The sequence below is a fragment of the Dermochelys coriacea genome, chromosome 4 (genome assembly GCF_009764565.3).
Source record: "Dermochelys coriacea isolate rDerCor1 chromosome 4, rDerCor1.pri.v4, whole genome shotgun sequence".
Lineage (NCBI taxonomy): Eukaryota > Metazoa > Chordata > Testudines > Dermochelyidae > Dermochelys > Dermochelys coriacea.
Window position 1 is genome coordinate 1,657,501 of NC_050071.1, and position 27,761 is coordinate 1,685,261.

The 27,761-nt window shown below is 41.3% G+C and overlaps 1 protein-coding gene across 1 annotated transcript in view; it reads right to left on the bottom strand.

Moving 5' to 3' along the window:
* The window catches only part of TNKS (tankyrase), a 267,604-nt gene that overhangs the window by 57,345 nt on the left and 182,498 nt on the right, over positions 1 to 27,761 (bottom strand). The window contains exons 9-12 of the mRNA XM_038398855.2: positions 26,396 to 26,517; positions 18,090 to 18,181; positions 17,913 to 17,991; positions 6,082 to 6,253 (exon numbers count right to left, since the gene is read on the bottom strand). Of these exons, the coding sequence (XP_038254783.1) occupies positions 6,082 to 6,253; positions 17,913 to 17,991; positions 18,090 to 18,181; positions 26,396 to 26,517 (465 nt within the window). The remainder of the gene's footprint in view (positions 1 to 6,081; positions 6,254 to 17,912; positions 17,992 to 18,089; positions 18,182 to 26,395; positions 26,518 to 27,761) is intronic.

Sequence of the window (27,761 nt, forward strand, 5' to 3'; positions counted from 1 at the left end):
ACCCAAAAAGTGAGGGGTAGCAAAACACATTTTTTGAATTATAGTGACTTAGATATTTTGTTTAGACTAACAGTTATTTTGCATTCCTTTAGTACTGTGCCCTTCAACATTTGCTATTTTTGGTTATCGTAACATGTTATGAATTGTTACATACTTTTTACAGTTAAGCTCACAATCTGGGTAAATTTGTAGGCCCAAGTGTCACAACAGCACCAACTACCAAATTGAAAAACAATATCTCTATCTCCGTTTATGGAGTTGGTTTAAAAAAAAGTCAATGGGAATGGGGAGGTAATAAAAAAGATGCATTTTAAATATCTCTTTCCTAATTTTTAATTGATAGTTAAAAATTACAGGCATTAGCTCCAAACCCAGCCATAAACTGTACCCCTCCCTCACCCATCTTGACCAGATGTTGCTTCCTCTTCTTCCAACTGAGAGCTGTGCGGGACTGAGGCACCTGAGTGAGAAAGACAGTCAGTTGGGAAGAGAGGAAGAGGTTGGATGGAAAGGAGTGGGAGCTAGCTGACCCTGGAAAGTTTATTGTCCTCTGGTCACTTTTGCCTGCTGAATTGGAAACTCTTCAGTATTTCAAGCTTTACAACAAAATATGAGTTGAAAGTGGTATCTGTGCCACAAACATTTCTGGCAACTGTACTCTTTTCTCGTATCGTTTTACTGGAGACTATTTTTCAGAGTGGGAGGACACATTACTTAACCCCCCATTCAGTTTAAGGAACTGAGGAATAATTATTTCTGTAATGTAGCCTAATTGGTGATTCTGAGACTATTTCCTACTTCAGGTCAAAAGGGACAGAGCACTTGGGGATGGGATCTCTTATATGCCCTGAAACCACAGACACACTGCCCCAGGGGCCACTATTTCTAGACCGTTCAGAGCTTACAGTGCCAAGGAGTATGCCCACAAGAAAGCGGGTCTGCAGAGGTAATTCTTGAAGGACAAAAAGAAAGCTTTAAAAATGTGTATAAAACGTTAACGATCATTAAGAAAATTAACCCAACAGACCATACAAGCACCTTCTGCAAGTACACAAACAGGCATCATTAAAACGTACACAATTCTCACTTTGCTATTTCTAACCAGTTAGTGAAATCAGCTGTTTGCAGAAGAGCACAACTAGTACAAATGGACATCTGAATTCTCAGCTAGCTGTGTATGTATATTGATTTGCCAGTTCAATCTGAGGTTGTATTTCTCATTTGTATACCCTGTTTTCTCTTCCTGACACATCCTATGATGATATAGCAGCCAGAAGGTTGCAAAGCACACAGACAGTAGATATCCCAGCTGCTGTTCTTGGACCCTGCTAGAAAGGTAAATTAATCTGCCTCCCCTCTGTCTCTATGCGGGGTGTGCGTGAGTGAGTGTGTGTGAGAGTGAGAGAGAGAGAAATGGACAGTGCTAGCTACGGGGGAAGGTAAAAGGCAGAACCTAGGAACCCACTTGCAAAGGTGGGGTAATGCTCACGAAGATCAAGGGCAGAGGAAACTCATGAAAACTTAACCCTCTAGGAATGGGATCAGCACCTCTGGTATGTCCAGAAATGCTAAGTCTTTCTCTTGAGCCTACCCAGGATGCAAGCACCACTGACAGCTGACAGCATGGACATTAGTAAATGATGTGCCAAAAGCTGCTGGAAGGGGATGCAGTAGGCTCACTGCTAGTATCAGCAGCCATGGGCAGATCATGGCATGAACTGAATTCATTTTAGAAGGTTCAGATTCTAGCCCTCTCCCTCCAGTCATGATCTTAGTGAGAGTCTATTACCCCATTTCCCTTCCTCTTCCCAACAGCTGCTGGAGTTCACCCGACCACAGCCTCCTCAAAGCTTTGAAGTAGGGAAGCTGCAATGGAGAGTATCTTACTGCTTTGATAGGGTCACAGACCACCACCTGGGACTTGGCTCTTCAGCTGTTTCCTTATCTGCTCTCTGGCCTTCTGCCCTCTAACACCACAATATAGCCCAGGAATTAACTTCAACTGGGAAATGAAGGTAGGATCACAAAAATCAGAAATACAATCTAATTAAATTTGGAAATGGAAATTAAAAACTCCACCAGACTGAGATTTGATTAAGGAAAGTCTTTGAATATTTGAGAAGCTGAACTGAGCAAAGAAACAAAGGTACTTACGCTTTAAGAGAAGATAAACAAACAGCATTTTTTAACAGGAGTTTAGAAAACTTTCTAATCAGCTCATTTTATGAACTTTCATACATTAGAAATTTGCATTTCATGGTCAATCAAAATCTCAATACCAGTTTAAGTAAAGACAGACCTCCCACCCATGGGGTCATCAGAAAGCTCTTTGAACGGTTGTGATCTCATAGCTGTGTAATATCCCTGCTTGCAAAACATGTGGGGGGGGAAAAATCAAGCATACTCCAACATAATTTTAACCAATACATCTCAGTAATGCAATAATGGAGCAAAATAAGAGTCTTTACATCAAGCTAAATTGAATATTTAAAAATATTTCTTCAAATGAATCCTATATAATATAAATATGCAGAGATATTTATATGATTTTAATATAAAAACAGGATGAAGACATCTGATTACCTGGAACACAGAACAAAACATGCTCAACAACCCTTTGTTGTTCTGAGGACAACACAAAACACTAGCATGCATCATGTCAGCCTCAATCTTTGCGGGGGTTTTGTGGGTGTATATGGAGGAGGGAGATAGGTGGGAGTTTTGCCAAAGTGCAAAGATACTGCCACCTGTGCTGAAAAAGAGTGTTGCATGATGTCCGAAAAAACGGTTACTCACTTCTTGTAACTATTGCTCTTCGAGATGTGTTGTTCACGTCCATTCCAATCAGGCGTGCGCGTGCGTGTGTGCCTGTTGGCTGGAAGATTTTTCCCCTAGCAGCATCTGTTGGGTCAGCCTGGACACCCCCTGGAGTTGTGCCTTCAAGGCATCTAATATAGAGCCCTGGTGACCCACCACCCCTTCAGTTCCTTCTTGCTGGCTACTCCGGTAGGAGGGTGGGTATTGGAATGGACATGAACACCACATCTTGAAGAACAATAATTACGGGAAGTGAGTAATTGCTTTTTCTTCTTCCAGTGCTTGTTCATGTCCATTCCAATCAGGTGACTCCCAAGCCAAATTTAGGAGGTGGGGTTGGAGCTATCCACGGATTGGAGTACTGCTCTTTCAAAGGCCACATCATCTCTGGCCTCCACATAGGTTTTGAAACCTTGGGACATACCACGGTTCCAGGAACTGGAATACTCTATACTAAGACACTAACAACGTTAATAACACTAACGAACTAACTATATACAACCAGATAAAGAATGAACATGCTGAGCGAGAGTTCCAGCCACCATCACTGGTGGTAAGAAGGAACGGAGGGGGTGGCAGGTCGCCCAGGCCGACCCAACGGATGCTGCACGCGCACATACCTGATTGGAATGGACATGAACAAGCACTTGAAGAAGAAATTAAACTTTTCCCAGAAAAGACAAATAAGTGCTTACTTTTCAAAATGCTTAATTTTAAGGCTTTGCCTTACCTCTTCCTGAAATTAAATTCCTATAATCTCTTTAACAGTAAGGGAAACATGATTAATTACATTTATTTATTCCCTAAATTTTTATTTCTCTTTCTCACTCTCTCTCTAATACACATATATAAAATCACACACAGAGATAATATACATATCTAATGTATACATAGGTACATATCTCCTTCATGTACCCATACTTTACAAGTTTTGGTTTTTAAAATGGCATCCCCTTCATATAGAAGATTTTTTTTTTTTTTTTGGCTAGAAGACACCCAGCCCACGGTATCATTTAAGTTTTCAATTTTCAAAGGAGACTAAGGGAAATAGGTGCTCAATTCCTACTGGCTTTCACTGGCTCCTTTCAAATCCCGGCATACAAAAATCATTACCAAGCGTTGTTTAATTTGTACAAAAAAATAAATAATAAACAACAACAGTGTAATATATACAGGCATGCAAAAAGGCACATGCATAAAATGATGGAAGTGCTTAATGAACTACTTGAAAACAGTGATACTCTTCACATATGTTTGCTGTTCTATATTTGATATAAACTTTATGATTTTATAAATCACATCCACTGAGTTGTTTTGAATAGAGAAAGTGTATTGTTACTGGACAATAAAGCATCTGAAGTGGGAGTTCGATTACTTTTACAACTATTGATATATTTTTCTGTTCATGCCTTATACCTCAAGAAGATAGAAGAAGAAGAAATATTTAGTGTTTCTAAAGGCATTAGGAGTTTAAGCATCATTTAAATTACTCTGCTCAATATATTAAAACAAGTTTTTTCCTGTTGGATAATTTTTTATCATACAAACCAAAAATAGTCTGTGTGCAATTTAGAAAAAACAATCTAACCTTCGTGCCCCTTCAGGAATTCCTCTGAATGTTTATTTTAATATGTTGATCTGTGCTTTTTTAACACTTCTGAACTCTTTAAAACTAACTTCCAAATATAAGAAAACACATCCTTTAGAATTATGTGCTGAATGCCCCAAATGACTATAGATAAGATAAGCAGCGAGCATATTTATACAGTTAATGGGAACCATACTCTCATATCTGTAGAGAGGCTCTCTGGAGTGATAGTTCATACTAGGTATGATGCCCCAGCATGTACTCTGGTGACAACAGACACTGCTAATGTCTGGAGAGATCATCTGTAAGACAGTTAAACGGGGGTGGAACTGGAGAGCATTCGACTCTCACATGCAAAATATACCTTCCTACACTTACTAAAGTATTCTTATTTTGAGTCTTCCCACCACCAATATTAAAAGCTTTAGAAAAACCCAAAATGTTAGAAATGGGACTCAAATATCTTTATAGGTAGGGTCCAGTTTCTATTAGGTATTACATCACAAGCAGAGGGAAGCTGTAGCTAGCAATCCACAGGTGTGTACTTTGGGACAGAAGAAATAAATAAAATTAAAATAAGAAATATGCTCTCTGCCATTCTTATTACCTTGTGTCAAGGTTCCTTCCCCATTCTGAACTCTAGGGTACAGATGTGGAGACCTGCATGAAAACCCGCCAAGCTTATTTTTACCAGCTTAGGTTAAAACTTCCCCAAGGTACAAACTATTTTACCCTTTGCCCTTGGACTTTATTGCTGCCACCACCAAGCGTCTAACAAATATAGAACAGGGAAAGAGCCCACTTGGAAACGTCTTTCCCCCCAAAATCCTCCCCAAACCCTACACCCCCTTTCGTGGGGAAGGCTTGATAAAAAATCCTCACCAATTTGCTTAGGTGAACACAGACCCACACCCTTGGATCTTAACAATGAAAAAGCAAAAGCTTCACCTCTGTAAAATCAGGATGGTAAATACCTTACAGGTTAATCAGATTCAAAACACATAGAATCCCTCTAGGCAAAACCTTAAGTTACAAAAAGACACAAAAACAGGACTATACATTCCACTCAGCACAACTTAATTTATCAGCCATTTAAACAAAACAGAATCAAACGCATATCTAACTAGATTGCTTACTAAGTTCTAAAACTCCATTCCTTTTCTGTCCCTGGCAAAAAACCACACACACAGACAGAGAGAACCTTTGTTTCTCCCCCCTCCAGCTTTGAAAGTATCTTGTCTCCTCATTGGTCATTTTGGTCAGGTGCCGGCAAAGTTATCCTAGCTTCTTAACCCTTTACGGATGAAAGGATTTTTCCTCTGGCCAAAAGGGATTTTAAAGGTGTTTACCCTTCCCTTTATATTTATGACACCTTGGGTTATTTAGGTCATTCAACAAATATTGATTTTTTGCAATATAGCAGGTTACATTTAAATGTCTACTGGGCAGTGTTTTATTACATAAAATAACTGGAGAACTAGAGCAGATCTTTATAAAAGGATTCAAACACAAAGTATATTGCAGACATTTGTGCATGTGGTGCAGTAGCAGAGGGAAGACAAAACTGTATATAACACCGAAAGAATCAGTCTCAGAGAAATCATGTTTAAGTCATTACAACTGAGGGGAAAAAAGGGAGAAGGTAATGTTAAAATATGAAGTCTATTTCTACCCACCACTTAGAATTTGCTGCACTGCTTCATTTCCCATCTGTGCTGCTGTGAAACCTTGTAAGGAGATGATGGAGGGATCAGAGCCGTAATTCAGCAGGAGGCGACAGGTTTGCAAGTGACCTGCCAAAGCAGCCCTATGCAAAGCTGTTTGACCAAGTGTGTCCAGTGCATTCATCTGAAAAATCATTCAGCAATATAAAATTAAGTATCTTTATAACTGCAAGCCTCCACCCCATCCCACAACCTTAATATGAAAGAAGAGTGACAAGTAAAATTTCAGCACATGCTAATTTACTTATAAACCCCACTGCCTTGCCACATTATTAAGACAGAATAACGAAGGATCAATTAAAATATTCCTAATTAAAAAGTAATTAATTATTTCAGATTACATTTCTTAGGTCCTTATATAATGCAGTTATTAATTTATGTTGCTCATAAAACGAAACAGGATCACCAGAAAAATCTATACTTTAAAACTTTATTATTTTGACAAAGTTCACTTGGATAAATTAAATCTTTCTGAAAAAAAGTCACCCTTTAACAAAAGTAACTGAATGAGCAAAACTCTAATACACGGTGGATGATTGGTTAATATATTTACATCTAATCTAAGAATTTCATGTAGGTCCAAGCTGCAAGAAAATTACCATCTGCGGAGGAGATATTCTCAGAGGAGGAATAACTCAACATAATCTAATAATAATTCAAAAACCCATCTAAAGCGGTCAGATGGAGGAGAATTCTTCAGGGAGAAAAATGCAAGCCTGAAACCTAAATTCAGTTATTACGAATTCAGTCCATCTTGCTACTTGTTAATTCTTTTAATGAAACCGAAATCTAGAGCTTATAAACAGGCAACAAGGAATTAGGTAATGCAGGAGCTCAGCATAAAACAATGAATAGGCATCTTCAAGTGACCTAATAAAAAGTCTCATCTACCTGTATGACAAGATCTAATATAATAATCTAATCTAAACATCTGGAGTTTATTCAGAACATTCACAGAGAAAGTAAGAGAATAATAGCCAAGATGCACTTTAAAAAGATTAAAAAGATTTTAAGTAGAACCTTCATAGCTAATGGCTGTTCATGGCAAACGTAAATGCAGATATCCAACAGCTTTGAGGTTTTTTGGTCAACTTAGGAAACACAAACTGCTCTATATTCTTTGGACATTGTCACAGATAACTTGCCATCACCCTCCAACTGCAAGGTTTCCATGCTGTGAGCTACATGCATCACAGATGTACTTACCATACAGAACAACTCCCATCTGACTTTCCCAAAATTCTTACCTTGGTAGAATAGAACAAAGTTTTTGCCTCAATTCCTGACTAAAAGTGAGCCGTGGAGGGCAACGAAAATGATGACGAGGCTGGGGCACATGACTTATGAGGAGAGGATGAGGGAAATGGGCTTATTTAGTCTGCAGAAAGTGGGGGGGAATTTGATAGCAGCCTTCAACTACCTGAAGGGGGGTTCTAAAGAGGATGGAACTTGGCTGTTCTCAGTGGTGGCAGATGACAGAACAAGGAGCAATGGTCTCAAGTTGCAGTGGGGGAGGTTTAGGTTGGATATTAGGAAACACCATTTCACTAGCAGGGTGGCGAAGCACTGGAATGTGTTCCCTAGGGAGGTGGTGGAATCTCCATCCTTCGAGGTCAAAGTCCCAGTTTGACAAAGCCCTGGCTGGGATGATTTATTTGGGGTTGGTCCAGCTTTGAGCAAGGGGTTGGACTAGATGACTTCCTTAGGTCTCTTCCAACCCTAATCTTCTATGATTCAATGATCTACAGAAAATGAATAGGGAGTTTGCACAACATCCACCTGCAAACAGGTTTGACTCATACCAGTGCTATTAAGTCCCTCCCTTTCATGCTAACTTACCAAAAAGACTTTTATAAAAAAGACTAGACAAACCATAAACACAAACCAGGCACTGAAGAATTAAAATCCAGTTTTATTCAACAGAAGATTTATTTCTGACTTGGAACCCAAGATTACCATAACCATCGACAATGGGTACGACTCCTTTAAGGAGTTTATGGCTGCCCAGGGTTATAGATGGTAAGGTTAGGATAAAATTAAACTAAGGGATAAAATTAAACTATGTAGGTAATAATACTGCATTTTGGCCAAGGGGATGAACTAGAGCAGAGGCCCTCCCTTTCTCTAATTTCTATACTTTGTGACTGACAGCAAAGAAAAACAGGATCATAGCAGCTATATTGTATCCCTCAGCCTCAACACTGCACATGAAAATGATGCACACATGAAAGGGACAATGGCAAAGTCATCAGATCTACCACTGGAGTAACAGAAATGGAATGAAATTTAACAGTACCAAATGTAGGTCATGCACTTAAGAACTAGTAAGAATTTCTGCTATAAGCTAATGGCTCATCAGTTGGAAGCTACAGAGGAGGAGAAAGACCTGGGTATATTAGCAAAAAGAAAAGGAGTACTTGTGGCACCTTAGAGACTAACAAATTTATTAGAGCATAAGCTTTCGTGAGCTACAGCTCACTTCATCGGATGCATTTGGTGGAAAAAACAGAGGAGAGATTTATATACACACACACAGAGAACATGAAACAATGGGTTTATCATACACACTGTAAGGAGAGTGATCACTTAAGATAAGCCATCACCCACAGCAGGGGGGGGGAGAAAGGAGGAAAACCTTCCATGGTGACAAGCAGGTAGGCTAATTCCAGCAGTTAACAAGAATATCAGAGGAACAGTGGGGGGTGGGGTGGGGGGGAGAAATACCATGGGGAAATAGAAAAGGAGTACTTGTGGCACCTTAGAGACTAACAAATTTATTATTTATTATTATTATTTATATTATTTATTATTTATTATTATTATTTATTAGTCTCTAAGGTGCCACAAGTACTCCTTTTCTTTTTGCGAATACAGACTAACACGGCTGCTACTCTGAAACATGGGGAAATAGTTTTACTTTGTGTAATGACTCATCCATTCCCAGTCTCTATTCAAGCCTAAGTTAATTGTATCCAGTTTGCAAATTAATTCCAATTCAGCAGTCTCTCGTTGGAGTCTGTTTTTGAAGCTTTTTTGTTGAAGTATAGCCACTCTTAGGTCTGTGATCGAGTGACCAGAGAGATTGAAGTGTTCTCCAACTGGTTTTTGAATGTTATAATTCTTGACGTCTGATTTGTGTCCATTCATTCTTTTACGTAGAGACTGTCCAGTTTGGCCAATGTACATGGCAGAGGGGCATTGCTGGCACATGATGGCATATATCACATTGGTAGATGCGCAGGTGAACGAGCCTCTGATAGTGTGGCTGATGTGATTAGGCCCTATGATGGTATCCCCTGAATAGATATGTGGACAGAGTTGGCAACGGGCTTTGTTGCACTTTGTTGTCACATCAGCCACACTATCAGAGGCTCGTTCACCTGCGAGTTATGTTGTCTAACCCTTTAATCATTCAGGTGGCTCTTCTCTGAACATTCTCCAATTTATCAACATCCTTCTTGAACTGTGGGCACCAGAACTGGACACAGGATTCCAGCAGTGGCTGCACCAGTGTCAAATACACAGGTAAAATAGCCTCTCTACTCTAACTCGAGATTCCTGTTTATGCATCCTAAAATTGCATTAGCCCTTTTGGCCACAATGTCACACTGAGAGCTCATATTCAACTGATTAGCCGCCATGCCCCCCAAAACTTTTCCAGAGTCCCTGCTTCCCAGGATAGAGTCCCCCATCTTGTAAGTATAGCCTGCATTCTGTGTTTCTTGATGTATTAAAACATACGTTGTTTGCATGCGCCCAAATGATCCAGATTGTTCTCAGTCTGTACTCCTGATTATTTACCATTCCCCCAATTTGTGTCATCTATAAACTTTATCAATGATGATTTTACGTTTTCTTACAAATCATTAATAAAAATAGCACCAGGCCAAAAACTGATCTCTGTCAGACCCTGTTGGAAACACAACCACTCAATGATTCCTTTGTTCACAATTGCATTTTGAGACCTATCTGTTAACCAATTTTTAAGCCATTTAATATGTGCCATGCTATCACAGAGGAGGTCCCTTCCAGTCCTATATTCCTAACTGTTTTATGTTGTATGGCATGCAGATGTTACCTTAGTTCTCAAAAAACTAATTTTCCTCACAACCAATCCTTGCAGCCGACAAACACAAGCAATCTGAACAAGTACATGCTCACCTCCTGGACAGAAAGGAGCTGGGGATGATTAGAGAGCAGGTAAGCAGGATGTGAACTAGTTATTATTCTGGGTCCCTACAGCAATATTAGCAGAACGTACCCTTGCTTTCCATCTTTAAAGGGGCCACTTAAGTTGGGAGTGTGGTCTCCTTAAAGCCAATCTGCCTTCAAAGCTATACAGCACTCTCATCCCAAACAATCCCAGGGACAGAACTTTAATTTGGGAATCGTTTTGTACTGTAACCCAACACACAATCTTTAAGGCTGGAGACTGTGTATTTACTTGTTTGTTCACAACTGAAAGCCTATTATTTCAAAAAAAGGTTCTACAAGTATCAGATATAAGATACAAGTCTTTAATTCCAGAAAAATATATTGAGACTTACAGTAAGTCCAACCTGATAAAGTAATTCTTTGGGTTACTTGACAATTTCAGGTCTAAAAGAGAGTGTCCTTTCAAATTCCAACTCTAAGTGAGAAAATATACAATATCCAAACTACCATTATATATGTGCTAATGGGCCCGCATGATCATTAGAGATGAACTAGTCAAATAAATGAGATTGTCATCCATGTGGATTCTCCTCCTGAGCACTTTCAAATCAGACAGCTACAGCTCCAAACTGCTTTCCAGACAGTCCTTTGTGAGCGATTCTCTCAACCTACAACACAACAGATTTGACAGCTTTTATGCTATAGAAATCATCTTGGATCCAATCTCCTCACAATTTAGCATGTAAACAGTCACACCTCTATTCTAACCATGACATTTTAAAACCATATTTACCTGCCAAAGAAAAGTGTTTTGAGTAAGCATTAAAAACCTATGTTCCTATCAATTGTTTTCCATTGCAGGGATCTCTCTTGCTCTCTTGTTAGTCTCTAAGGTGTCACAAGTACTCCTGTTCTTTTTGCGGATACAGACTAACACGTCTGCTACTCTGAAACCTCTTGCTCTCTATTATTTCCCTTTGTTCTTTTCATTTCAGTGCCTCCATCATGAGACCATCTGGTAGAGAAAATCAAAATGGATTTGTACTATCCGGCACTGAAGACATTATTTTCATCACTGCCCTGCTGCTGTCTCACAGTAGAATCCAGAGCTTCAGCAATATTTCTTCATACTGCCAGTCAGCTATGGCAGCTCAACAGTTGGGATCTTCACAGGGAACATTTTGACAGCTGATATTCTGATGATACACTTTCTGTCAGTGTCAAATGCTGAAAGTTTGCAAAATCCTCCTAACTCCTCAGGAGAACAGCAGCACAAAGAACAACAAACTTTTGACTGACCCCGTTGTATCTTAGTAGAAATATCCTCTTATTCTAAAATAGTCTCTTGACAGAATTTATAAAATATTTAACCATCTCAGTTTTTCTCCTACAATTCCTATGTGATGTTTTACACTCATGCATAGTATCTGAGTATCAGCACTGGCCCACTGACTCCTTAGAAGTGTCTCTCTCAATATGTTGCGTTGACAATGAAGAATGGGATAGTCTGTGGTGTGGGAGGAAACTTCCATACTGGTTGTGCTAGGATCAAAATAAAGCAGGCATCACACTGCCTGTGCGAATATGGATGCTGGTGCAGGCTACACTGACAGGACAGGAATCCAGGAAATGGATTCCCATATCAGCTCTAACAATGCTATCATGGTGCTAAGAACTCTCTCTTTATCATGACCTGTCAACGGTGCTGTTTACAGTAAGCCACTATCATAAAGACAATAGTCTGAATAAAAGAGGCTAAAGGATCACTGAGTAAGCATACCTGCTGCTGCAGCCTGGAATCCTCTGATCTGAATACCGACCATGTGTCTATCAAGAGTGCAGTAACCAGGGACTTCAACAGGAAGCTGTCTGTGGCTGAAGGCTTACAGCAGTTGTGTATTTAAGAGCTGTTGGATCTGTCAGAACCTCTTGCATACATTGCTTGCAGAGAGGCAATGCCTCACTCAAGAATATAGGAGTCCACTACCACTGCTTTGGTGCTTTAGCAGAACAAGAGCATTGAAGGCTTGACTCACCCCAGGCACAGGTGCTGCCGGCTTCCTCTTTGCCCCAGGGGTGCTCAATCCCCGCTCCACCCCAGCCCCAGCCCCCACTCCACCCCTTCCCTTAAGTCCCCACCCCGTCTCTTCCTGCCCAGTTCCACATCCTCCTGTGAGCACGCCCCGCACACCCCCCCCCCCCACCTCCTGCATGCTGTAGAACAGCTGATCCACAGCATGCGGGAGGCGCTGGGAGGGAGGGGGAGGAGCCCTGGAGCACCCACAGAGTTGGCGCCTATGGCTCCAGGGATTTTGAGCTGTCAGATATCAGACTGCTTTGAGAAAGGGCAGAAGTGGTACTGCCTACTGGGTTGCTGAGTCTGTGCTGGCATGTGTGCCACCAATCCAGAGCCCTGGCTTTCATCAAGGTAGAAGATCTAAAAAGGAATTTCAGGTGCTTCTATCTCAACCTCATGACCCTGGCTGACAATATTTGCAGCTCTGACAGTTATCATATTTGGTTTGATTCCCAGACACCAAATGCAGCACTCATCCCTAGTGAAGCAGGACACCGTGTGGCCTCTTCCGTACAGTGTTTAAAGCTGTTGATTTTCCCTTTCTCCTGGATATAGGTAAGAATATAAGAATGCCACACTGGGTCAGACCAATGGTCCACCTAGCCCAGTGTCAGATACTTCAGAGGGAATGAACAGAACAGGGCAATTATCGAGTTATCCATCCCCTGTCATCCAGTTCCAGCTTCTAGCAATCAGAGGTTTAGGGACACCCAAAGCATGGACCAGATCCTGTGCACCACTTAGGACTAAATCAAGAATTGCCTCTCCCCTTGTGTGTTCCAAGAAGCAGTAATTAGTGTCTAGAAATTTTATCTCTGCATCCCATCCTGAGGTGACATGTTTCTAGTTAGTATGGAGATAACTGGAACCTCCCATTCTTATATCATTTTCTGTTTTTATAGCTGCTCTATAGAATTTCACAGTCACTGTCACCATTCTGGTGAGGTGAGGTGGTTGGTAGTATATACCTACCGTTATACTTTTATTATTCAAGCCTGGAATTTCTATCCATAAAGATTCTGTGGAACAGTTTGATTCATTTAAGATTTTTACTGTCATTCCTGGGGGAATTCTGTGCCACTGCACACACGCGCAATTCATGTCCCCCAACAGATTACCCCCCCCCCCCCCGGAAGAAAATAGATTCTGCCAGGGAGGTGCTGCAATTATACCTTTTGCCCACCAGAAGATAGGGCATCTGGCTCACAGGCTGGAGAAGCCAGCTACAGAGAGGGAGAGGACAGTGGCTACGTTCCTCACGGTGCCCAGCTCGCCGGGCCAAGTTAGGAGGCATGGGATATGGGGGGAGAGGGGATGGACAGACTGGGGTTCAGAAGGGCTAGTGAGGGGACAGACTGGGATGGGTGCACAGGACCTAGTGGGGAAGGAGAAGGTGGCTCTAAACAATCTTTATACTCTGTTCCTCACATTACCTATAGCAGCTTAGGAACTGCTCCTCTAAACTGTCACAGCTTGAGCAGTCCCCTAGGGTGGGGACCACTCCATCTGGCCCGACACACAAGGTGGGTCCAAATAGCTACACTGACTTTATGCTACCCAAGGATTTCCCCTACTTTAGAGGAATCCACAGCTTCCCCCTTGGGGCAGCTCTTGTTCCTCACTGAACTACTAGAGTTGCTAAAGGAAGATGGTGCTGGGATGAAGCTCAGTATCTTTAGAGAGAAGCTTTTTCTGCTAGGATAGCTCAGCTTACAGGCATATCACTGCAGAAACGTTTTCATTTAAATGAAGCTGCTGTAATATCAGCCAGTGGGCAATCATGTAAAAATATACTATTCTCTCTATTAAAAGTGTTTGTTACAGGGCTATTACACCTGTATTCCCCTTACATGGTCCACGGAGGGCACCCATTCTCGGCTTCCGCCCGCTCAGCCATCACCTCTCTAGGGTGGAGACCCGCGTCTCTCTCTCTCGACCAAGGTTTTGCATGATTCCCTGCTCACACTGATATTCCCAGCATGCCAAACTATCTAAAAGCCAGCATCTGCACTTTGCTTTCTCTCCAGAGGCTATGTCCAGCGTATTGCCCACAATTACAAGTTACACACAGCACTTTCTAAGCAAGCACATTTATTCTTTGATGAAACCACTACAGAGAAATCATATGGGGAAAAAAAAAAAACCCACATGCACGCTAAAAAGCTTACCAGAGATCATGCCAACTCCAACATCGGGCTCTGGTAGGTGTGAGTCATTCAAAAGCCATAACTGGGTTTTCCCTGTGATTTACAGCTCATAAATCTAAGATTCATAACCAGAGGAAACATGAATAGCTCAATCTTTCCTTTATACAGCTTGGGCCTTTGAGCCCGGCCTCACACAACGGGTTATCAGCAGACAATGGCCCACACCTCAGGACATAGCTTCAAAAAGTTTGGCATTTGCATAACTAGCGGTGGGGAATTTGCATTCACCTCTCCCTAGCAATTCTCCAGGAAAACCCCTTAACACTTTTTGTTCCAAAAGTCCATCCTTGTCTGGCACATTGTTGACAATAGTCCTTTGAACCCTCAGGTCTCACATGTGTCACATCTTCCCCCTTAAGAGGCTGTATACAATCGTGGCCCATAAGACATAAACCATTCATTTAATACAATCGACTCCAAAGATACTCATACTTAATTCAATAAGATCTCCCAAAAATATTGTAGGAAATTGCCATACCCATCACAGGGCTCATTTGAACTTCCTGGCAGAAGAAGTCCATGTGACTAAACAATGTCCATTTACAAGATGCCACCAAGCATGAATGAAGTCTAGCCTTGGGTCATTTACCCAAATGTTCACTTGCATACTTTGTGCTTTAAGGGAAAGGAGACAGTTTGGATGGCTGCTCCAGTGGCACCTTTCAGCACAAAGCAGTTCCAACGAACTGCAGATGTGCATGGTATAATTAATCATATCTGGCATACTTAGCAACTTATTGTAAGAATATGATGGCAGGAGTGTTTGACTTTTTCCTGCTCTGAGTTTAGATCTGTTGTGTTTCTCAATCCCACAAGGAATGAAGTAGACAAAGATCAGCTGGTTATGTAATTCTTGCCAAAATATTTATGGCAAACTCTTCATATATTTCAGCGGATTCTGGACAATATTAGTGGTATTGAGGCTTTTATGACTATTATTTAAAAAAGAAATAAAGGGTACCTACATAGATCAACCAGACAAGAGATCTTACTATAAATACAGCCTTCACCTTGCCATTTGTCATTTGATCCTGAGCAGTCAACAACATCAACAATTTTGTAGTTTACCTTGAGTTAAGAATAAAGAGAATTAAATCTTTGCCACCCAAAAGGAAATACAAATGTTAAGGTAGTCTGTTGGAATCTCCTCTCCAACAAGCTGTTTTTAGATCTTGCCCCACACATGAGAAACAAAAATGACATTCCTGTACTTTAAAGAAGTTCTATGTTTAATCTACAAAATATATATAGTTATAGCTCAATCTAACAAGGTACTGACCATTCTTACTCTGATCCAGTACCACTGAACTGCTCACATGCTTAAAATTAAGCTCCCGCTTAAGTGTTTTCCTGGATTAGGGCTAGAATGCCTAGCAACTTGCAGGATTGAGCCCTAACTGTGAAATACAATCAGTTTCTCTTCCCCACCCTCACACAAGAAAAAGAACTGTCCCCTGCACACCAAATAGCTGCCCAAGTACATCATACCTATGTCAGATATATTTTTTATTGAAACAAACAATTTTACAGATATGGCAGCTATTCCCCACAGAGCAGAAGAGCTTTCACTTAATGTATAAAATAGTGAAAAGGAAGGCCCTCAATGGAAGCCCCTGACCCAAGGTACTCTAGTGCTTCCTACACATTTGTCTCCCACCTCCAGATGTATTTATTTTCAGTGTTTATTTTTGAGCGTTTTAAAAAAAAAGTCTATTTTCAATTTAAATTGTCACAGTTGTGAAAAATTATGTCGGGGGGACAGACAATAATTATGTAATAGCCACTGAGATTTAAAAAAAAGCTTTATAATCATTAAACTATAAATTGTCTACTACATATCAAAATATACGAAGTAAATATCCTTACAGAAAACTCTAAGAAGTTCTCAAGCAGCATTTTTCATACTTTGTCTGAAAATTCTTGATTACTACTGATGAAAATATTTGTGTGCGCGCGTGTGTGCATGCACAGTGAAATCAACGTTTACTGATATTTACAGATAGAGCTCTAATCCTTCCAAGCCTAACCATGAGTTATCAAAACTACTATTCTTAGACGATACCAGAGATCTGTTCCAGAATAGCTATTATTTTAATCTCCCTAATGCTGTTATCCCCCCTGACCCCTCAATAACTGCTGATAATGAATTCTTGAAAAATCTGGCCATAATCCTATGAAATCTCAATCTGCTGCTGTAAGCGACAGATGAGATTCCTGTTTCTAGCATAGAGCTATATTATCAGGAGATAATATGGGAAAATGATTATAATTAACAGCTTGAATGAATGCAAATGCTCTTCTCTTAAAAAAAAATCTCCTTGGAAAAGTCTTAGGCAAGCTACAGCTGTATCAGAATTCTAGAACACGACACACTGTGCTATTGTACAGTCATTAAAATATTTTATGATTCTATTAAACCTCTTTGAAAGTGAGTCAGATACTGAGATTTGCAAATTAGCTCTAAAATGGGCACCTACATTGTAATTCAGTTGTCTTAAAATAAAAAAGATTTCTATTAACTAGATATTCAATTACATTGCTCTCACCTCCTAGTACTTCAGAATTGACATCATAGATTGTTATTATAGGTATACTTCTTCATTTCTAGCTACCTGGATGCAGACTCAGCTATAGCAAACTGAACTACCCTAAAAGCAAAAATAGCAAAAAAAGCAAAAATTCTCTCTTCTTTGAGAGAAGGTAAGTGGCAAAACGATAATGATCACAATAACAATTTTCTAATTAGTTGCTACAGTCATCCTTAAGGGACAAAGACACACATCTGAAAGATGTTTAGAATTGTGGGGCTACACTTTCATCTTTTCCTGTAATCTTACGACTTCCAAAACACGACCTTTAAAATCACATCTCACAGTGAGCTTATAAATGACTTGTGTGGGTCGTGGTTATTATCTACAGCAAAAGGGTGAATTAATAAAAGGAATTTTTTGGATGGGAAAACAAGAAAAGAGTTAATTACTGAAGGCTGAGAACAAAGTTTTCAAACATCTATAGCTAGACATTAACTAAAATTGGCCTGATTTGCGCAAGTACTGAGAACTCAACAGTCCCCACCAAATGTTTGGCATTTTTGAAAATCCAGGGCAAGACTTTTAAAGAAATGGGTGACTAAAGTTAGGTTCCTAAATCTTCATTTAGGCATTTAAGTAAGTGACCTAAATTTCAAGTGCTGAGAACTCAGCATTTCCCACTGATTCAATATAAGCACACTTCTGGGGTCACACAGGAAGTGTAAGGCACAGTAAGGAAAAAGCAGTAGATCTCCTGACTGCTTTAACCACAAGACCATCTACTTCCTACTACTTTATTTAGAATATATTTACCTTTGCTCCATGTTTATGCAGAACTTCCATGACATCATTATGAGCTCTTTCAGCTGCAACATGCAAAGGCGTCATGAAGCTAGATGAAAAATGGCAGACGTTAGTTTTATCATCCAAATACTGTATTACCTAGTCCTTTGGAAATGTAAAATTTGGCTTAAATTTTCGGACACCTACTCTTTGTTTTTCTCATTAACATTAGCTCCTTTCCTGAGCAACAGTTCTGTAACTTGTTTCCGTTTAGGATGCAGGGAAGTGACAGCACAGTGCTGAAAAACAAAGCAAAAAAATCATTATTTACTACTTAGATTGTGCAATATTTCATGATGCGTGCTTCATCATTTTTACATACCCCACTGAACATTAGACTGAAGCTTACAAATAGAATCCTACCAAAATGGTATTACATTTCTGCCTCAATATAAAATACACCAAACAAAATGTAAGCTAGTTATTGAACCTACATCATGGTGCTTTTAAAACAATTTTGATTTTATAACTATTAGTCACACATAAGAAATGGTTAAGTCACCATCTGTAAAAGCAAGACATAGGGACATTAAATGGTGTTACAAGAAGTGGTTAAAGGCAAAAATCCAACTTTCTGCAGATGGCTTCTGAAGAGTTACATTGCTTCCTTCAATGTAACATGAGTTCTGGGGTAGACTGAGTTAATTGTTTTATTTATTCTTCTACTCTGATGTATACTTAATGTGTTGATCTTAACTGATTGCCATGCTGGTACAGTATGTGTTTGCAGTTACTGCTCTATATCTGGGTTTATGAAATAAAGGAAGCTCTAAGAAAAGTAATGCATTTTGCATGGAATAGTTTGGTTAAATGTTCCAAGTGAGAGGTATCTTTAGTGGGGTGTCTTGGAAGCAAGGGCCTCCATAACCTCCCTTGCCCAGGGGAAGACAGGAGCAAGTTGCTACAGTCCTTTACTAGGTGTAATATACTCCCTCTCTCCTCTTTTTGTGGGCCAACTCTACTTTGTGGGGAGGGTTGCAGAGTACTGGGCATGCAGCCTTTGCTCTGCCCATGAAGCCATGCGGTCAGGTAGGGCAGGGTGATGGGCCATGCTCCCTCTTACTCCTTTGCACCACCGCATTAGGGCCAGTCACCTCCTGGATTGAAATTTTCAAACATGTCCACAAATTTTGGGCCCCAAATTTAGATGTCAAAGGACTGATTTTCAGAGAAACTAAGCATCCACAATTCCAAGTAACTGAAAATCAGGTCCTAAATTCCAGAGTAACGGTTGGAAGAGACCACCAGTAGGATGAGAGACCATCTTGCACAAAGCTAGTTATGGGTCCCTGTAAGACAGGGCCTATTGATCTTCTGATATTTCTAAGCCCAGCCACAGGGTTTTTAAACAGCAAGCACAAAAGTCATACATAATAGTTATGACTTATTGCTGTGAAGAATTCCCTCTTCTAACACTCAGAGTAAAATAACAGCCACATTGATTTGAATGAGATTCATAGATACTAAGGTGAGAAGGGACCATTATGATCACCTAGTCCGACCTCCTGCACAATGCAGGCCACAGAATCTCACCCACCCACTCCTGCAAAAAACCTCTCACCTATGTCTGAGTTATTGAAGACTTAAAACATGGTTTAAAGACTTCAAGGAGCAGAGAATGCTCCAGCAAGGGACCCATGCCCCATGCTACACAGGAAGGCGAAAAACCTTCAGGGCCTCTTCCAATCTGCCCTGGAGGAAAATTTCTTCCCGACCCCAAATATGGTGATCAGCTAAACCCTGAGCATATGGGCAAGATTCACCAGCCAGATACAACAGAAAATTCTTTCCTGGGTAACTCAGATCCCACCCCATCTAATATCCCATCACAGGCCATTAGGCCTATTTACCATGAATATTTAAAGATCAATTAATTACCAAAATCATGTTATCCCATAATACCATCTTCTCCATAAACTTATCAAGTTTAATCTTAAAGCCAGATAGATCTTTTGCCCCCACTGCTTCCCTTGGAAGGCTATTCCGAAACTTCACTCCTCTGATGGTTAGAAACCTTTGTCTAATTTCAAGTCTAAACTTCCTAATGACCAGTTTATATCCATTTGTTCTTGTGTCCATATTGGTGATGAGCTGAAATAATTCCTCTCCCTCTCCGGTATTTATCCCTCTGATATATTTATAGAGAGCAATTATATCTCCCCTCAACCTTCTTTTAGTTAGGCTAAACAAGCCAAGCTCCTTGAGTCTCCTTTCATAAGACAAGATTCCTTGGATCATCCTAGTAGCCCTTCACTGTACCTGTTACAGTTTGAATTCATCCTTCTTAAACATGGGAAACCAGAACTGCACACAGTATTCCAGATGAGGTCTCACCAGTGCCTTGTATAACGGTACTAAAACCACCTTATCTCTACTGGAAAAACCTCTCCTGATCATCAATTCCATTCCACTCCACTTTTTCTATGTCTTTCTAAGTCTATGTCAAAGACTGCTGGAATATTGGCGCTATGTTCTTTGACTTCACTGGAATTAGCCTCTGCTCTCAGTTCATCATTTCAGCTAGCAGTGAAGTCACTATCACACAAAAATACACGCAAGTGACACTGTACCTTCATACAGAAGGCTCCCTGCTAGATAATGCCATGACCACAGCGAGCACAAAGTTCAGCATACTGCTGGGGTGCTTTGCGTCTTGTGATATTTAACAGTGTTCCATGTCAAAGACCCCAACAAGAATTGAGAACTCATAGGGGGGCCAACTACCACAGGCAAATCCAGTAACAACTGTCAATGTTGATAATGCGAAGTAATACACATTGGAAAACAATCCCAACTATACATAGGTTTCAGAGTAGCAGCCGTGTTAGTCTGTATTCGCAAAAAGAAAAGGAGTACTTGTGGCACCTTAGAGACTAACAAATTTATTAGAGCATAAGCTTTCGTGAGCTACAGCTCACTTCATCGGATGCATTTGGTGGAAAAAACAGAGGAGAGATTTATATACACACACAGAGAACATGAAACAATGGGTTTATCATACACACTGTAAGGAGAGTGATCACTTAAGATAAGCCATCACCAGCAGCGGGGGGCGGGGGGGGAGGAGGAGGAAAACCTTTCATGGTGACAAGCAAGGTAGGCTAATTCCAGCAGTTAACAAGAATATCTGAGGAACAGTGGGGGGTGGGGTGGGGGGGAGGAATAACATGGGGAAATAGTTTTACTTTGTGTAATGACTCATCCATTCCCAGTCTCTATTCAAGCCTAAGTTATTGTATCCAGTTTGCAAATTCTAAATTAGTTGTTACTACTCAAGAAAGATCTTGGAGTCATTGTGGATAGTTCTCTGAAATCATCCACTCAATGTGCAGTGGCAGTCAAAAAAGCAAACAGAAGGTTGGGAATCATTAAGAAAGGGATAGATAATAAGACAGAAAATACTATATTGCCTATATATAAATCCATGATACGCCCATATCTTGAATACTGTGTGCAGATGTGGTCGCCCCACCTCAAAAAAGATACATTGGAATTGGAAAAGGTTCAGAAAAAAGGACAAAAAAATGATTAAGAGTATGGAACAGCTGCCACATGAGGAGAGATTAATAAGACTGGTTTCAGAGTAGCAGCCGTGTTAGTCTGTATTCGCAAAAAGAAAAGGAGTCCTTGTGGCACCTTAGAGACTAACAAATTTATTTAAGCATAAGCTTTCGTGAGCTACAGCTCACTTCATCGGATGCATGCAGTGGAAAATACAGTGCGGAGATTTATATACACACACAGAGAACATGAAACAATGGGTTTCATCATACACACTAAGGAGAGTGATCACTTAAGATGAGCCATCACCAGCAAGGGGGGGGGAGGAGGAAAATCTTTCATGGTGACAAGCAAGGTGGGCTATTTACAGCAGTTAACAAGAACATCTGAGGAACAGTGCGGGGTGGAGTGGAGGGGAGAAATAACATGGGGAAATAGTTTTACTTTGTATAATGACTCATCCATTCCCAGTCTCCATTCAAGCCTAAGTTAATTGTATCCAGTTTGCAAATTAATTCCAATTCAGCAGTCTCTCACTGGAGTCTGTTTTTGAAGTTTTTTGGTTGAAGAAAAGCCACTCTCAGGTCTGTAATCTATTAGCACTGTAGTGTCCAGGAAGTGGATCTCTTGTGTGGACTGGTCCACGCTGAGGTTGATGGTGGGATGGAAATTGTTGAATCATGGTGGAATTCCTCAAGGGCTTCTTTTCCGTGGGTCCAGATGATGAAGATGTCATCAATGTAGCAGAAATAGAGTAGGGACATTAGGGGACGAGAGCTGAGGAAGCGTTGTTCTAAGTCAGCCATAAAAATGTTGGCATCCTGTGGGGCCATGCGGGTACCCATCGCAGTGCCTCTGATTTGAAGGTATACATTGTCACCAAATGTGAAATAGTTATCGGTGAGGACAAAGTCACAAAGTTCAGCCACCAAGTTAGCCGTGACATTATCGGGGATACTGTTCCTGACGGCTCGTAGTCCATCTTTGTGTAGAATGTTGGTGTAGAGGCTTCTACATCCATAGTGGTCAGGATGGTGTTCTCTGGAAGCTCACTGAAGGATTGTAGTTTCCTCAGGTAATCAGTGGTGTCTCGAAGATAGCTGGGAGTGCTAGTCGCGTAGGGCCTGAGGAGGGAGTCTACATAGCCAGACAATTCTGCTGTCAGGGTGCCAATGCCTGAGATGATGGGGCGTCCAGGATTTCCAGGTTTATGGATCTTGGGTAGCAGATAGAATACCCCTGGTTGGGGTTCCAGGGGTGTGTCTGTGCAGATTTGTTCTTGTGCTTTTTCAGGGAGTTTCTTGAGCAAATGCTGTAGTTTCTTTTGGTAACCCTCAGTGGGATCAGAGGGTAATGGCTTCTGGAAAGTGGTATTGGAGAGCTGCCTAGTAGCCTCTTGTTCATATTCCGACCTATTCATGATGACGACAGCACCTCCTTTGTCAGCCTTTTTGATTATGTCGTCAGAGTTGTTTCTTAGGCTGTGGATGGCATTGTATTCTGCACGGCTGAGGTTATGGGGCAAGTGATGCTGCTTTTCCACAATTTCAGCCCATGCACATCGGCGGAAGCACTCTATGTAGAAGTCCAGGCTGCTGTTTCAACCTTCAGGAGGAGTCCACCCAGAATCCTTCTCTTTGTAGTATTGGAAGCAAGGTCTCTGTGGGTTAATATGTTGGTCAGAGGTGTGTGGGAAATATTTCTTGTGTTGGAGACGTCGAAAATAGGATTCTAGGTCACCACAGAACTGTATCATGTTCGTGGGGGTGGAGGGACAAAAGGAGAGGCCCCGAGATAGGACAGATTCTTCTGCTGGGTTAAGAGTATAGTTGGATAGATTAACAATATTGCTGGGTGAGTTACGGGAACCACTGTTGTGGCCCCTTGTGGCATGTAGTAGTTTAGATAGTTTAGTGTCCTTTTTCTTTTGTAGAGAAGCAAAGTGTGTGTTGTAAATGACTCCAGCGAGAGACCGCTGAATTGGAATTAATTTGCAAACTGGATACAATTAACTTAGTTTTGAATAGAGACTGGGAGTGGATGAGTCATTATACAAAGTAAAACTATTTCCCCATCTTATTTCTCCCCTCTCCCCCGCCACTGTTCCTCAGACGTTCTTGTTAACTGCTGAAAATGGTCCACCTTGCTTGTCACCATGAAATGTTTTCCTCCTCTCCCCCCCACCTTGCTGGTGATGGCTCATCTTAAGTGATCACTCTCCTTACAGTGTGTTTGATAAAACCCATTGTTTCATGTTCTCTGTGTGTGTATATAAATCTCCCCACTGTATTTTCCACCGAATGCACCCAATGAAGTGAGCTGTAGCTCACGAAAGCTTATGCTCAAATAAATTTGTTAGTCTCTTAGGTGCCACAAGTACTCCTTTTCTTAGTGGGAATATTGGTTTCTGAGGTCTAACCGAGTCAGTAAACTGCGCCAGCACACTTTTAAACGTCCAATTGCACATTCTACCACCATTCTGCACTTGCTCAGCCTATAGTTGAACAGCTCCTGTCCAGGGTGCTTGTGTACAGCTTCATGAGCCATGGCATTAAGGGGTAGGCTGGGTCCCCAAGGATAACTATAGGCATTTCAACATCACCAACAGTTATTTTCTGGTCTGGAAAATAAGTCCCTTGTTGCAGCTGTTCATACAGACCAGAGTTCCTGAAGATGCAAGCGTCATGTACCTTTCTCGGCCATCCCACGTTGATGTTGCTGAAATGACCCTTGTGATCCACCGGTGCTTGCAGCACCATTGAAAAGCACCTCTTTCGGTTTATGTACTTGCTGCCTTGGTGCTCCGGTCCCAAGATAGGGATATGCGTTCCGTCTATCGCCCCACCACAGTTAGGGAATCCCACTGCAGCAAAGCCATCCACCGTGACCTGCACATTTCCCAGAGTCACTACCCTTGATAGCAGCAGCTCGGTGATTGCGTTGGCTACTTGGATCACAGCAGCCCCCACAGAAGATTTGCCCACTCCAAATTTATTCCCGACTGACTGGTAGCTGTCTGGCGTTGCAAGCTTCTACAGGACTATCGCCATTCGCTTGTGAACTGTGAGGGCTGCTCTCATATTGTTATTCTTGCACTTCAGGGTAGGGGAAAACAAGTCACAAAATTCCATGAACTTGCCCTTACACATGGGGAAGTTTTGCAGCCACTGGGAACCATCCTAGACCTGCAACACTATGCGGTCCCAACAGTCTGTGCTCATCTCCTGGGTCCAGAATCGGCGTTCCATGGCATAAGCCTGCCCCATTGCAACCATAAGGGCCAAATTGCTGGGGCCCACGCTTTGACAGAAGTCTGTGTCCATGTCCTCATCACTGCGCTGCCATCGCCTCCTCTTGCAGGTTCTGGTTCTGCATATATTGCATGATAATGCGTGAGGTGTTTACAATGCTCAAAACTGCCGCAGTGATCTGAGCGGGCTCCATTCTTGCTGTGGTATGGCGTCTGCAGGATAGCAGAGTTGCAGGGTAAGCGGTGGTTGGATGACCAATTTTACAGACCTACTGCACCGTCTGTTGCCAGGACACAATAGCGTAGTGTGCTGCACACTTGCCATGGTATGGCAAGACAAGAGTAGCCAAGCAGAGTTGCAGCAGAAGCGGCCCTGCGAGACCACCAAGAGAGCAGAGTGGCAGCAGAAGTGGTGGATGATGACGGTCATATAGAGGACTTGCGAGGTGGATTCATAGCATCAGGAGAGCAGAGTGGCAGCGGAAGTAGTTGTTTGATGATGACGGTTTGCAGACATACTGTCCTGTCTGCTAAAAGCAGTATGGCACCCGCACGGAAAAAACAAGCAAAATGATTGTCTGCCGTTGCTTTCATGGAGGGAGGGGTGACTGACAACATGAACCGAAAACCACCTGTGACAATGTTTTTGCCCCATCAGGCACTGGGAGTTTAACCCAGAATTCCAATGGGCGGCAGAGAGTGCGGGAACTGTGGGATAGCTACCCACAGCGCAACGCTCCGAAAGTCGATGCTAGCCTCGGTACTGTGGACGCACTCCGCCGACTTAATGCGCTTAGTGGGGACACATGCTATCCACTGTATAAAATCGCTTTCTAAAAAATTGACTTCTATAAATTTGACCTAATTTCGTCGTGTAGACATACCCCCAGTATGGCCACTCTTATGTAATGCTAGACAGTTCTGAATGCTATCACAACAAATATATGTTGCCAGGAGAGAGTTATAGCAATGAGCTAGAGAAGGAAAACAACTGGTCTGTCAGTGAGAGTCAGAAAGCCCCTATATAGCAGGAACAGCATCAAACATTTCACTGCTGACCTCTGTCAGATGTTGAAAGAATTAAGTATTATTAATAAACTCATCTGTGTGGGAATGTTGGAGAATGATTTTCATCAAGAAGCAAGTCTAACTGGGATTCCAGTGAAAAATTTGATTTAAAAAAGAAAAGATGAAAGATAGAGGGCAGCCTGCTAACTTATTCCAATCTCCCATAAGCCAGCACGATATGTTTCTGTTGCCTGCCTCATCTCAACCCACTGCCACCCCAATACATTTTTTGCAACAAGTGTCCATAAAACATAAGACAAAATAGAGAGAAAAAACAAGACAACTGCAGTGATAGCAGAACACAGAGAAACCCTCTAGCAGTTGTCACTACAGGGAAGGTAATCAGGTGGGGAGAACACATAGGTTCAACATGAAGAAATAAGCAGTAGCTTACTTGAAGGTTTCTGGAGAAATCCTGCATAAAAACTGAATTCAAGGGTGAAAAAAAATGTACAATGTTTCTTCTATAGCAGTGATTTACTTTTAACACGTAAGATACCTGGTGGCACATCCTCCATTTTAGATTAATATATTTTCATAGTCTAGCAATAAAAAAAACAAAAACAAAAATCCTCTTCAACTACCACTACTTCTACATATATCATAAAAAAACGAACTGACTATATAATCTCACCAGTGCGGTCTCATGTGACTGTGGCTGTTTGAAATTAATGATCTCCAAAGCAAGAGTCTTTTTCACTTTGGCTAGGTCTGCCTCTCTGGCAGCTTGCAGTAAAGAATGTCCTTTGAATTCATCTGTTGGAGAAATAAGACATACTTAATATTCAGCAACACATCAGGTTTATAAATCTTATTTCAGAAACCTACCTACAATTAACCAAAGGGGAAAGAAAAATGTTCTATACTGCCCTAAATAGTAACATCAGCTATGATGACAGAATCCTAAACCCTCACCTAGTGAAGGCAGAAATATATTCTTGGGGTGAGATGGGAAGGAAAGTTCCAGTTTCCAGGGCAAAACCCTCATCCCCCCACTCCAGCCACAAGATGAAGAGTGTTACAAGAATCCCTAAAACTCTGTATCCAGCCAGAGGAGGAGTCTTCTAGAACCAGCACTACAGAAGACAGCTACCAGGCCACCTTCCAAGAGCCCTACTACAATCTCCAGCATAGGGGGCATGCCACGATGGGGTTGCATCACACAGCACTACAGAGATTTCAGGCCCAAATTACACCAGTGGACCTTCTAGCCTCCAGATCAATCCAGGACCAAGAGGACATAAAGTTGGCTTAAAGCCACCTTACTTAACCCTCTCCCCCCGTCTGAGAGTTCGGTATTGCAACTGTTGGAGGTGCAGCATAGAATCTCACCATTATATTGCTCCTTTATCATAAAAATGGCCAACCATCAAATCCTGCTCACTTTGTTCCTGCAAGTAATCCCACTGATGACACTGGGATCACTGGCGAGAGTAAGGAGAGCAGGATATATTAATATCCAAATATGTAAAAGTACCCTTTAATAAATGATGAACAAAACCAAAAGTCAGCAGGTACAAAATTTCTAACTTATTTCAGAAGTTACTTCTTGTGGAATTAGCAGTTTTCTGTAACTTTATAACTTGTGTTAATTGTCTTTCATTGTTATAAGAGTGAGACAAAAACAGATGAGAGAGAAATTTAGACTCAAGGTTAGGACTTCACTTTCCCAGCACCAGGTTAGGAGGAATCCTTTTTGTTTGCTTTTCTGACCAGATATCAGAGAAAAGAATTTAGAAAAACAAGATGAGTAATGAAGGCTCTTGTGGAAAGCAGCTCTTTATTTAAGTTACAAATGATGAATCAGAGTTTGGTAACATGATTATGACCAAACTGAATTCTAGAATAGTTATATTTTATACTGTCATACCTAAGTTTAGAACACTCACCACCATGAAGTAATCAAGAAGGTTTGAGAATGAATTCCATAGAATTAAATACCGTTGTGAGAATTAGCTATAGTATCAGTGGCAACTTCACCCTGTAAGGCCACATGCCAG